Below are 14265 nucleotides of genomic sequence, written 5' to 3'. Positions count from 1 at the left end.
GCAGCCTCTTCAAAATGAAACCATTGTGGAAGTGCCTTGAATTTAACTTTGGCCATAACGGGCGTGAGTTACAGCTGAGGTCAACAGCCGTCCAAATGTTTTGCATTAAAGTTGCGAGACGTTTCCAGTAACTTCTGCTCAGTCATCACTAATCTCCCCATTTCTCTGAAGAGAACCGTTTCAGTTTTGAGATGCTGGTGAGGTTTTCTTGTTGGAAGTCCCAGCACAACATTTCTATTTGACTGAGGTCAGGACTTTAACTTGTTCTTCCTTAACCGTCCTTTTGTGGAACGACTTGTGTTCTCAGGCTCGTTCTCTTCAGATTCAATTCACAGACACACATCCTGACATTTTCTTTCAGAATTCACTCATCGGTCCATCAGTGCATTAACATGCAGAGCTTAAACAAGCTATGCTCAAAATTTGACTTTCTGACTACAGTCCTTGTCCCAGTTTACATGCATCGTGAGAAAATCAAATGACTGATCTCCTCCTCCACACTAGGTGGCGATACGTGTCTTTTCAGCGGGTTAATACCACATTAATACGTCCAGATTTGCGGTTGCCCTATTACGTGATATAATAAACTAGAGTCGTTCATGCGGTGGACCAGCATTTCAAACAACAACCAGACGGATAATAGTAAATTTTTTAATCTCGTACGTAATGTTTGCGCTACTTCTGGTGCAGGTAAGATCCGCGCTATCCCTCAGACGGTTCTTCTAGCAGCTCCGTGCCTCTTCTTCTTCTTCCATGCCCGGCTTTCTTGGACATTTTTGTTCCAGGGTCACACGCCAGCGCAGCGGTTGTGGAGCATACGCACACGCATTATCCGACTGAAAACTCCGATTCCAATCGCATTATCTGGGTGTCGCAACGGATAATGAGAACGTGTTTACATGCACTTAAGTTCTCCTGTTATAGTCCGATTAAGGCAATAATTTGGTTTTTTTCACGTGCATGTAAACGTACTGATGATAAGACGTCCTGACCCCAGATGCAGCAAAACAGACCCCACACAAGAACATTACCACTCCCATGTTTCATGGACAGGATGAGGATGCTGATGCTGGAATACAGACATGAGCCTCTTATTAAAACTAAACTATCCCACTTTGTTCTCATCCGTCCACAAACAAGTTTCCCACTCGTCTTCTGGTTTGTCCACGTGATGTTTATCAAACTGCAGATGGGCAGAAATGTTGTTTTTGGATAGAGAGCGGAGTCTTTGTCCATCACACCAGTGGACTCATCGTGAAAGAGGCCTTTAGCTGCTTAGAAGTTCCCCTGGGTTTTTTTAGAGAAGACATTTCAGACTATTAAGAAGTGGTCTTTGTTGGTGGAGGGGAACAGTAGTGTGAAATGTCCTCTATTTGTTTTCAGTCCGTCTGGTTTTATGAAGTCTTCAGGGAGGGGGTTTGTTTTCCAGATTAATGAGCAAAAACAACTCTATTTTGGAGCACCCCAGAAAGCTCCTTTGTGTGTTATGAAGATCAGACTGAGACGAATCCCTGATTTATTTTGACAACACAGGCACTGAATGACACCGCTGTCTCATTAGATTTATTGGAAACACTTCTGAGCAGATGGATCTATGTTTGCACCTCACTTGGTTGGTGACGCTGGCTCATTTTCCTGAATACATGAATACCAAGTGTAAGATCTCTGGTTGATTTGTTTAATTGTGTTCTCTTTGTCTTCTTTCGAGACTTGTGTGAGGATGCTTTGAGTCATTTTTATGCAGAATTCTGAAGTAAGTCATGGGTTTTAATTGTATAAAGCCTTAAAGTCAACAAGTATACATCCATCCACGGTTCATCCATCTTTCCTCATTGTTAAAAGTCTAATAGAGAGGATGACAGGTTAGTCCTGTCTTAGCGAAACCGTCCAGAGACGAGTAGTTTTCATGTAAATGCGATGCAAAGATAAACAAACCAATCATGATTGCACTGATAGACCATTTATTCAGTTTCAGTTCCAACGGAGTAAAGTGACAAAGAATCACAAAGTTTAATCTTATCAATCTCCGCCACGCTCCACTTGCAGGTGGCAGGCACGGTCGCTGCCTCGTCACTCGGTATTCACACCTCCGCAGCGCCGGGACTGTGGAGACATAAACATTTAGAAACCAAAGTTAAGTCATCACTGCTTTAAACTTAACCTCTTGCCACAAAAAGTAGACTTTTCTAAAGGAATGGGGGGAAATAAATCCTCTGTGGTAATGCTGAGCCAAGATGGATGTAATGCACTATGGTCTGCAGATTAAGTAGTTTGAAATGTTCTATTCTATCATGTGTTGTCTCCATTTTTGTTTTTTTAAAGTTATCAAACTAGGCCAGACTATTTATTGTTGTCAAATTCTATTATAAAAGGATGGAAACACTCTTGCTCTTTTATTTAAGTCATTTGCTCTGGATGCTAGATCCTACTCACCAACAGCTCAAAAACATTCTAATATTACAAATTACTGCACCGCAAATACATGCACCTGTTACAATGCTGCAAGTGAGCAGCCGACATCAGACCTGGGATCAGTTCATGCTTTGGAATCGAACCAAAAGTCATGACTCAGAGCGGCTTGTGTGGTTTCACGTTTCACTGACTAACACTTAAAGATCAGTGAGGCTTGAATGAGGCTCCCGCCAGTCACAAACATTTCAGGATTGTTTCAGCTACAACTAACTTAACTAAAACTAAATGTCAGGGTGATACTGGTGATTTCATTTCCTCTGTAAACTATTTTGCATAAATATTGCACGGTTCCTTTTTCATCAGGGCTGTTTCTCACAGATAAAACATGAAGAGATCTAACAAGGAGCAGTGGAAGTGGACTTTTTTTTTTGTGTCTTTTGCTGACTTCATGGTGGATTTAAATACCGCGCTAAACATATTTAACACTGTCCTTGTTTCACAGCGCAGGGCAGCAGAACAGAGCAAAGCTTCACCTTGCTGGAAGTCTTGCAGAATTTCTTCAGGTTGTTCACGTGGGCCTGAACCTTCAGGACCCACGGCTCTTGAGGTGGAACGCAGTGCGTCCTCCCACGTCTGGTCACAAGGCTACAAGAACAAACAACATCAACATCCAGGTCAGGGCAACGCTTTGATCGCAGACACTCATAATCTTATAGTGGACTCTTTGCCACCTGGACTTACATCACGGCCTCCACAGAGCAGTCATGTCCGCTGGGCTGGTAGCGGTAGTCACCGATGTGAGTTGCTGCAACCTCTTTGTTTTTGACACTCAGGCAGCAGTCAATGGGCATCTGCGCCAGTGTCACTGAAAGACAGAGAAGATCCGGTTTAATTCAGCGTAAAGTGTCCGAAACTGACGTAACTGTTCAGCTTTTCCCTGACCGTTCTCAAAGTAGTAGTAGTAGTAGCAGCTATGGCTTGATTCCTGTAGTACTTGACAGCACTTATCTTTACGAAGTTTTTATATCTGCAGAGAGTTTCATACTATGATCTAATGACTAAGATAAATTCTGAATTACCGCCAGATAGCAGGTGTTATAGCTGGGCGAGCCTTACAACAGCGGTACGAGATTACATTAGATCTATTTGAATGTGCTTTTATCTAAAGTTCCTTGGGTGCAGCTTTCGGCTTTGTAATTACCCTTATGTTTCGTTTTATTATCATTGCTCTTATCCTATTACTTGTTTTATTTTTGTTGTCACTTGACCGGGAATTTCTTTCGTTAACCATTAGCTCTGCATAATACAAAGCAGGCTGGAGGTGTAGGGGAATGCCGGCACCACACCTTGCAGGAGGGGTTAAAAAAAAAAAAAAATCCCAGTATTTATCTTGATTCTTTTCCCTGATAAGTAATGCTCACATACTTAAGAAGTGATGTATCTTTAAATTATAATCTAATTGTTTTTACATATATCACGCTTTACTTCTTATGTATACTTAATGATTTATTCTATTTGTAGCACCTGTTCCTGATCTGTCCAACCTGACTAGCAGGATAAATTCTTATTTGTAGGTCCTAGTAAACTAGAACTAGATATCAGATAAACTGAGAGGCCGCTGATGTTTTTTATTCTGCTTCTTTCCTTTTGGACTCATTTCAAGTGGATGTGTTTGGATGAATTTCATCCTGTGATCTTTTTAAGCGTAGAAAGAAAGAAAAAATAAAGCGCCTGAAAATACTCACCGGTGCAGTAGCAGGTGACGACGAGGATGCAGAGGAAGAGCTTGACATCACACCACGAAGCCATGTCTGAGTCGAGGTCGTCTGTCGGTTTCTCTGGACGCTGGTCGATGAGAGCGGATGCTCTTCCTTCCGCTGCCTTCTTGCTGCAGAGCAGAGTGAGGTGACTGCCCTGTGTGTTTTTCACTCTTTATATAGTGTGAAGAGAGTGTCCAGTGTTGGTTTCACTTTTCTTTTTCTCCTGGCCCCTCCTGTTTTAAAAGAAAAGGTTTTGTGTTTACTCTATATCTTGTCGAAGTGTGTCACGTGCAGGTTTATTTAGCCGTGATGGCTTATCTAACCTTGTTATGCATCTTATTTGTTTTCTTTCATGTCTTGTATTTGATAAGGAGAATAAATGATGAGGAAAGTGGTCGCTGGTCACACTTGCTGCCTGCCTCGTCCCAGGCGTTGATTTGTAACAAGATAACCAGTGTCAGTTGTTTTAATGTTGTGACCTGTGTAATATTACAAGGACATCCTAACCTATCTATTCATGTGAGCAGCAAGACCTGTTAAACAAGACACAAAAAATACAACAATACACAGTATATGTAAAAAAATAAAAAATAAAAAAATGGTTCTATAGTAAAAAACTCCAAACCGTCTGTAATAATAAAGAGCAGACAGGTTAAATGCAAACAGGAGTTGCATGTATTATATATTTACATGTTATTTCATCCATGTTATTGGATAATAACAGATGATAGATACGTAGCAAAAGGTGCATTAAACACAACAAAACAAAAAGAAAGCTACAGCAGAGAAGAGTCCTTAAGCTACATACTGATCTAAGGTACAGTTTCTCAATTCCGTTCCTCACGACCCACTGCCCTGCATGTTTTTTATGTTTCCCTCCTCCACCACACCTGATTCAAATGAACGGGTCCTTATCAGGCCACTGCAGAGCTTGATGACGAGCTGATTATTTGAATCACGGAGACCAAAACCTTCTGCACATTCAATGATGAACTCATCGCCGATGTGTGTGCAAATGGAATTTATCAATTTGTGTTAATTTACACACAACTCTGACCGTGCGAAGACACAAAATCTAGTGGTAGAACAGTGAAACTACACATAGAACCCATTAACAGAGTCAAAGTGTTCAGCAGCATCTCAAACTTCACACGTTACCACATATTGCCGGTCTCCTCTAATAATAAAAATGCTCAGTCAGTAATTTAGCAGACATTTTGAATAATTGGTGTGACAAGCTATAAAAGACAAACTGAAAAGAAAAGTTGAAGTACAAGTACCATTGCTTGTCCTGTGCTATTGGAGGATTTTAAGAACCACAGGGAGCGAGTTTTTAATGACTGTTCTGATTTGTTCAACACGCTTCATCAAAAACATACTGACGGATTTATGCCATCATTTAAAACTCTTGTTGGAGAGAGAGACAAACCGCACCAAAGCCATCCCAGTGCACATCCAGCTCATGTCCACCCTGGGATGTTTGGCAATGGGAACATTTCAGCGAGAATTTGGAGACATGTAGCCGACATAGGAAATAACCTGCCATTACGGTAATGATGATGCAGCGTTGGTGTTGGCTGCAGGTTGGGGAGCGACGCAAGACCGGGGAGCCGCCGGAAGAGAGTTGTTTGGAGGAATTCGCTGGTAAAAACGAACGAACACAAGGTAGTTATACCTTTTAGGTGTCACGAAAGTCTTCCAGACAAAAGAACAACTTCTCAGTGTTCAGCCACACTTTCAATATTGTCAATAACGCAAATCTTTTGTGAGTTACGGTAATTTAAATATTGCATGCTTTAGCAGATCACCCTTCGAATAGGCTTTAAAGGGCCCTATTACCAGTTTTTAGGCAAGTTACTTCAAAAACATGATGCATTAAGTCATTATTCGTCATGGCAGCCCCTCTCCCTTCCACTTTATTCACCGTGTCACAAATAAACTTGTTCAACTATAATTGTGAGCCAGTGTCTGCTTTTGGGTCTGATCACTGCTGAAACCGTAACATAACCATAACTTGTTACTGTAATTTCAAAGTAATTAGTTGCATTATAATATCACTGCATATTACTGCTGAATTGGTTTTCAACAAAAATAACTGGAAACATGAATTTTGCGTTCTCAGTAGATCTTATTGCATTCAGTGTAGCTCATTTACACATTGAGTAGAAGTGGATGTGGAATGGCATGATGACTAAGCTAGGCTTAACGCTAACAACAGTGCAATGTAGTGGACGCACTTACGGTTCATGGCGCAATAAATATTGTGATACAGATACTGTAAATTTAGGCGTATTCACACTGAAATCAATATTGCTAGAAGCTAGTACTGTATATTCTAACCGAACACCTAAAGAAAGTGGTTAGCGCTGATGCCTCCCAGCGAGAAGGTCCGCGTTCGAGTCCAGCTCGGGCCTTTCGGGGTGGAGTTTGCATGTTCTCTCTGTGTCTGCGTGGGTTTTCTTTGTGTCAACCACTTCATTAAACACAAGAAGTTATAATTGTGTGCTTCTATAATTATGCTACCACAAGTGCAGAGGCTACAGTCCGTCTGGTCCAATAAATCTTCCATTATTGGCATTCCACTTGTGACTAATTATTGTTTTCTTCAACACTCCTCTGGGTCATATATGGGACAGCAGTAGCTCTGCATATGAGCTGTATTTGAGTAAATGTTCCATGCAATATGTTATTTTCTTCTGATGTCATTAATAAAAGTCAATACAGGATAAGACAAAAAAAATCAGACAACCCCAACAACTTTTATTTTTTTTTTATTTTTTTTTTTTTAACTGTACCAACTTTGATTCCTCAAGAACAATACCACTTACAGTGATTCTGAGTTTTGTGATAGAAACTTCAGAGTCTTGGCTTTCAAAAGAGACGAAGAATATATGTTCGTGAACAGCATTCAATTTACTTTGGGTACGTCCAACTTAAGCGTATTTTTAACAAAAAGACTGGAATAATAAGAGGTTAAATGATCTTGATTTAATACCTTGTTAAAGATGGTTTTCTTAAAGACGAGGTTCAGACCGTTCACTATGACGTCTATAGTGAAGGGCCTCACCAGCGCCAAGATGGCCCATCACGGGACTGATACAACAGCTGGTGAAGGAGTGTCCCGAGAGAGGCCAGATGCATAACAACCAGAAAACCTTGGAGGTGAGCACAACAGGAAGTACATCTTGAACGCAGCACCATGCAGAGCGTCCTGCCTCACGGGGACGATGATTAAAATGATGCATAATGATGATGCAAATAAATAATTACAACAAAACAGTAGAATTGCTCAAGAGTAGGGGAAACACAGAAACTTCAGATGTTTGGAAATAAGCTTCAAAGTCTCCAAAACTCAACACACTCAGAAGGTTCTGTAGAAACGTGTTGACCAGAGAGACTGTTTCCTAATAGCAAATGAGTGAACGTCTTTAGGAACGGTGCTGTTCTACGGCATTCAGAAGTGTTGATACTTTGACAAAGTTGTCATGTAGCGGTTTCCTCTCCAAAGACAAGACACCTTAACTGCACGATTTTATCTGCATCTTCACGAAGTTGAACACTTCACAAATAGTGAGCATCACAGTTTTTACAGCAGAGCATCTGGTTGCACTATCACGGGTTTGACCACTAGATGGTGCAATGGACTGGATATTAGGTTGTATGATGGTTTTCCCACGCACCTTACAGCAGGTGCTGCCAGTAAATACACAACTGTTGATACAACTGAACAACTTCATTAATGTCACCTTCCTGTGCACCATTTTAAGATAGTTTATGAATAATTAAGTATCCAGAAGACCCGTGGAGACAGAGTTGGTGCGTTCACCTGACAACAGGGTCAACTCCAGATTCAATGTCTCATTAAAGGACACAGTATGGCTAAATAAGATATTCCTTTATATATCCTACATATTCATTTTATTGTATTTTGTTTTATTAAGATTATCATTTGTCCATATATACATATAATTTGCATGTTCGGAATAAATCACTAAATTAAATAATTATAATAATTATTAAATTGCAGTGCTAAAGCCGTAGGGTGCTCGAGTCCCATGCAGCCAGTGATAAATGTTCTCCAATGAGGATGATAGTTTTCTCAACATCTTCCTGTCTCCAGCTACTTGCTTCCTGGCTAGTTTCTTAAGTCTATTCCTGTCTCCTGCAGACCACACAATAGTAGACGGTCATAAAAAAAAGCCCTCAGGAGTGATGCACTCTGAAGGATCTGAGTGTACTCGACAGATAGAGTGTCCCCTGTCCTTCCTTGTAGAGTGCATTAGTGCACTCTACAAGTCAGTCCAGCTCATCTCAGTGTCTATTCCCTTGATGTTCGCTGGTTTGGGAGGTGAGTGTTTGCACCCGCAGAGGTCCACCTTTGGTTCTTCCAGCACTGATCTGGAGGTGGTTCCACAAAGCCACGGATGAGCTCTCTGTACTTCCTCTTTTCATCGTCTGTGCAGAGGCTGACAACAGCGGTCTATCACAAGGCTGACACAAAGAGAAAAGCAACTATTAATGCCCAATTAGGCTACCTGAACTGTGGGAGAAAGCCAGAGTATCCACTCAAAACCGGCACAGGGAGAACATGCCAACGCCTCACAATTTTCTGCAAGTGACTAGCTGGATCAGTGGTTACTGGGTTCATTAATCTAAAACAGAACATTCTGCAGTCTCACTAGCTTAATGGGGAAAAGTATGCAAACTGCTTAAAGTTCTACAGTCGACCGGGTACATATAAAACTAATTTGATCCCAAAGGCGAACTTATAAGTTTAGTAAGCCCACTTGCGAAGACTACACACAGGGGCACATTTAAACGATAGACACACACACATAGACACATGCTGTATCTGTGGCTGCTGGAATTCCCCTCTGTGGAACAAACAAACTCCGGTAAATGACACCAAACACCCCTGGCTGCACTTCAAAACCAATAAAACAAGCCTGAACACGAAGCTCACAATAACTGCACAACTTGACAAACTATGACAGAAAACGAAACTTAGGGGACACGGCATTCCACTTGGAGTTACTGGCCTTTTTGTTATTAACATGTCAGTGCTTCAGGAAGGAATAATGACATGCATTGGTTTAATTTCATAGCATGCATAATTTGTGGCTTCCCACACCTGCAGAGTTTAGTTCCTCTTCAGCATTCACTCAGTCAAATTCTAAACACTCCAGAATTAGCCAATGACATTTCCAAGGAAAAGAAGACAGGCACATGATAAGTTTCATTTCAGCATAATGAGGTCTTTGAGACCTTAATATGCAAAACATAGAATTTTTTTTTAAGTTTAGTCAAGTTTTCAGGTAAAGGATAAAAGATTATGTTTAGTTTTTTTTTTTTTTTTTTAAATAGACATGTTTGTATTATTGCCTCCTTATAAAGGCCACAAAAAATGTGTGAGAGATTCACAGGTCCATGACATAACAAGACGTTATCTACTTTTGCTCATGGGTGTGCCTGGCAGGCCTGCTTCTTCATCCCACTGCAGAGCACACAGTTCAGTTATCAGCCATCAAGAAAAGGAAGAGTTGTACCGTAGCTTCACAGGGTTCGTGATTCATAAACACCTGTCCATCATATGTCATCATCCAGGTTAAGACTTCTTCACAAGTTACTTACACCTGATACTAGGAACAGTTTGAAATGTTGAGCAATCTAGTTCAGATTCTCAGTAAAAGATGACAACAATGATGGCTCATGTTAGGACTTTTTTTACATCTTAACTAAAGCAATACATTTTTTTTTTAATGTTATTTATTATCCTTTAATTCGTAACATCCGGTGTTGCTTGAGTGACAAAAGATAACAAAAAAAAAATAGTATCTGCAAGAAAACTTTCATGTCCATGAGTACATCTGACCATGACCTTACAGCGCTCGTATCCAACAATAACCGCTGAACAACAGGAAGGACAGCAGCCGGAGAAGAACATGTCGAGGGGCTGCGAACAGATCGCTCTTTATCGTAGTTGATCAGCAGCCAGAAGATTGTTGGAACTACTGCCAGTCGTACAGTGAAGCTACGATGCAGCTGTTCAAATAAAGCACTTGTCAAATACGTTCAAAAACAATCTCAGCTGCCATTACGCTTCAGTGTTATCGTTCCATGCTACAGGTCAAGCATGGCCAGCACTGACATCCATCGAATAATGACCTGGTGAAACAAACACATGTGATTGGATAATGAATCAGAACGGGAGAAACTTAGATATATTGCACATCACATCCATCAGCAACCAGTGTCAGCTTTCTTTTAAAATGACTTATTGCTTTTGTCGTGTGGACACAGGAAGGAAAACGAAAATTCACCCATCAGCCACAACATTAAAATCACTGACAGGAGAAGTGAATCACACTGACCATCATGTGACAAATCAGTGTTTTTCTAGGAAACTTTTAAACCTTACATTCAAGATAAGACCAGGAACCCCCGACCCCAGGATGCAGCCTGAAAAAAAAAAAAAAAGGTGTACAAGGTGTTGACCTGGCCTCCTAATTCACTAGATACCAAACTGGTCAAGTGTCTGTGGGACGATCCACAGAGACCCCTTGCGTCATAAGGGATACCTACACAATATAAGGAAGGTGGTCATAATGTTATGTCAGATCAGTATGCTGTCTAAGGAGTTAATGCTGAGGGGCTGCAAATAGACATTTCCTTGTTTTAATTGGGGGAAGAAAAAAAAAACAACTACAGCATGGAGTACTATGAATGTATTATGAACGGTCCAGCTGTTTAAACTCATACAAAATAGACCACTTGTCTCCACCTCAGCTCTACGCCACTGCTCTTGGTTTCAACCCAACAACAAGACTATTTAAAGCAGGGCTTTGATTTCTTGTCAAATGTTTGGATTTCTACTTTAAATAGGGCTCTGTTCTCTCATTTGAACAGCGTGACATGCTTCTTGCCTATTTCCTTTAGTTTCAGATCATTTTTTAAGTAAATCTCATCTCTTGTAAATCTCAACCTATATAGGCCGCCACCGCTTTCCTGAAAGTCACATGGTCCCTCTGCCTTGTTTACCCTCTCCTTTATGTTGAGTAATGTATTCATTGGGGGATGATTTTCTTTAGCAGCAGGGGAAGTGTCTGTCCTCTGGGTGTGAGCAGTAAATGCATTCATGCATCAGGCCACAGTAAAAGAGTATGTCTGTGTTTTGACATGCAGGTAAGCCATGTTCATTTCCACAATTTCTACGATTGAGGTGCAAACGGTAACTCCCTACAAGAGGATTTTCATCCTCTTTTGACCCGTAGTTGTGGATTCACGGCTCATTTACTGCGCAGGTTCAACATTTGCAGGCGGCACTTTTAATCTCAGCTTTCATCGAGCAGCCTGAATAAAACCGCGGGGCCAAGTTCACAACTGTGTCGTTATCGAGCATCTAACAACCAAAGATGTGCTCAGGATGTGCGTTTGCCGGCACGTCTGAAATGTTTCAGATACATGATACCAGATAATAATTAATGCAAAGTGATAAAGCCAGAGCAAGTCAGTCTGTGGCTCTGTGAGACCATGCGTAGACGCAGGTGTGTTTTAGGCTAAATGCGAAAAGAAATGTCATTATTTTCCAGCATTCACAGCTCACGGCCGTGCATGTGTGTAGCAAACTTAGCTGTATTTTACGTAAAATAATAAATTTAACCACGCAGTTGTGATAAGGGTGAATAAATGTCAATATCAAACTGAGTGCTGAGATATTTTAAGTAAAAAGCGTGGATAAACGCGGCAAGCAGAATCACCACGTTGACGGAGGCAGCGGAAACTCCGGGTTGAAGGAGAACTTGTTTCAGTCTTGTAATCTGTAAATTCTTGCGCAGATTTGATCTCAGTTTTTCAGTAGGCCACACGTGACTCCACACAAGAGCGGCGAGTTAAAAAAAAGGGCCGTGATATGGAGAAACAAAGGAGGAATTTTGGAAATAAAGACAAAACTTGACCTGAAAGTATTTGGATATGGACATGTAAAAACAATCACACTTGTGCATTGAAATGAGAATTCACTACCAGGTACTATTGTTATGATGGGATGGATTGAGCGCGATGTAGGGAAGCTTCAAGAAAGAATCCGCTGAAGCCGTGCGGAATCAAGAACAGAAGAATATGAGTGGGTCAGGAGGGTATTTAAGCCGGAAGAGGTGCGGTTGAGGTGTGGTCCTGCTCCCGAAACTCTACTTTAGCATCACTAGAAGTGCTCTTTAGCAATCTTCCAAGGGTCAAGTAAACTCAGAACTATCTCAATGATCTTGTGAATCATACTTTTGACGAAACGAAAGCGCAAAGATGTTTTGTTAGGGACGAAGCCAAAACACGAAACAGACAAAGAGTAAACTTCTTTGCATGTAAATATTCAAGTTTGCCAACTTGCTTTGATCCAAACGCTGGCTCGGTTTAACTCTGAGACGTCCAGCTTCATATCGATACACTCTGCACTACATTACAGGAAATCTACAGCAGCTGTTGGGGTGATTACGTTTCTACAGCTGGGTCTCAGTTAATAGGAGAAAGTTCAGCCTTATCTCTCAGCAGAACAACAGTATTTAAAGTGCACAGTATTCGTAATTACCAAAGATTTACTTTTGTAATGTAATATATTATATCCTGGTTTTACACAGTGGTGATCTCAGTATTTACTTATAATATGTAGCAACAAAAAAAAGTTTGATTACTAAGTGTATTTTGATTTAATAGACAGGGAAGTATATCCCTCAGTATTGTATTCAAAAGAAACCTCAAGGGTTTACTTCTGTTTTTCATCTTCTGCTACTGAGAATTCCTCCTTTGCTTTTCCAGATAAATTATTTCAATATGTGGTTAAAAATGTGAGTCATTTATTTGACCACTGACTGATACGGTTGGCGTCATGTTGGGAAGTGAAATTCATTTTACACAACGAGATTTCACTGTTTTGGTAACAACATCTCATGAATGTGCTTTTAAAGGAACAAACTTGTGTTTTTCTTCACTAGATTAGAGTTGGGTTTACATTTTAGTGAAAAAATACATATTAATTTGATAATTTACACCTGTTTTCAGTCTCTGCGTTAAGCTAAGATGGTCAGCAGATGGTAGAGGTAGAGGTGCCTGATCGGTGTAATTTGAGTGACATTGAGCCACCTATAAAACAAAGAAGCTGTCTGGTTTAGTGTTAACCATTAGCACTATAATTACTGCAGCATGCATGCGTGCAAGTATCCACAGCAGCCCACCACTAGTGACAATACATCCCAACATGTATGATGAAAAGAACCAGCACATCAAGAGCAGTGACAGTGAATCAACCCAAAGCTAAGTTTCAGAAAAGGGATGCACCGATTCTGTGAAATTCGGTGCCGATACCAACACTTAAAATAACAATTTGGCCGATGTCTTTCATCTCTTTATCCCATCATGCCGATGACCACAGATTCAGGCAAATTTATGCAAATTGATGAAACTAAAACAACCTTTAATGTCAATTTGACATTTGATATAACCTTGAATTCACATGAAGTTCTTTTCTAAAAAAAAAAAAAGAAAAGAAAAAGAAAGCTTGATCTAGAGCAATGAGAAGACATTTTTCAGTACCTGCACTGCCCAATATTTGTTTTTTGTTTTTTTAATGACAAAAGTGTTTTGCTTTGCTGCATGCGCCAACTAGTGTTCGGGTGGCGTTTTTACAGAGCGAACCAGACTGATGAGGCGCAAGTATAGATGACTCACTATGGCCGAGGCTACATGTGTATGTCACTGTGTCAGTGTCCCGCAATACTACAAAGGCACAATGAGTCTTACTGGCAGCGGTTTTAACTTTCTTCATCCATCCGATGTGTTTAAATCCTTTCCTACAGTACCAAACAAATTCGGAGCCAGTATTTCCTGTGAAACAAGTGAATCCTCCCACGTCCTATCTCTCGCCGCTTTATTCACGTTGCATCATTCTCGGCAAAACCTTTGCCTCTGGGAGAGTTCTTCCGCTGTTGCTCAACAACTCTCTCGGAGTCAGATTGTAATCTACGACGCGAATGCATACACACACACACACACACACACAGACACCCTAAACGATCGACTCCTGGCGCTGCCTGCATGCATTCCA

At 40.8% G+C, this 14265-nt stretch overlaps 1 protein-coding gene across 1 annotated transcript; it reads right to left on the bottom strand.

The window, feature by feature from the left end:
- Positions 1-1944: 1944 nt before the first annotated feature.
- On the bottom strand, positions 1945-4337 carry LOC125012397 (C-C motif chemokine 19-like). The gene is made up of 4 exons (XM_047592331.1): positions 4158-4337; positions 3154-3277; positions 2946-3057; positions 1945-2103 (listed from the first exon to the last, which is right to left on the bottom strand). Exons 1-4 carry the CDS (start codon positions 4219-4221, stop codon positions 2071-2073), a joined length of 333 nt encoding a protein of 110 aa, XP_047448287.1. The 5' UTR covers positions 4222-4337; the 3' UTR covers positions 1945-2070.
- Positions 4338-14265: the final 9928 nt, after the last annotated feature.

The sequence above is a fragment of the Mugil cephalus genome, chromosome 8, assembly GCF_022458985.1.
Source record: "Mugil cephalus isolate CIBA_MC_2020 chromosome 8, CIBA_Mcephalus_1.1, whole genome shotgun sequence".
NCBI classification, from domain to species: Eukaryota; Metazoa; Chordata; class Actinopteri; order Mugiliformes; family Mugilidae; genus Mugil; species Mugil cephalus.
The sequence above is the reverse complement of the archived record's forward strand: the minus strand, read 5'-3'. Positions and strand labels throughout refer to the sequence as shown.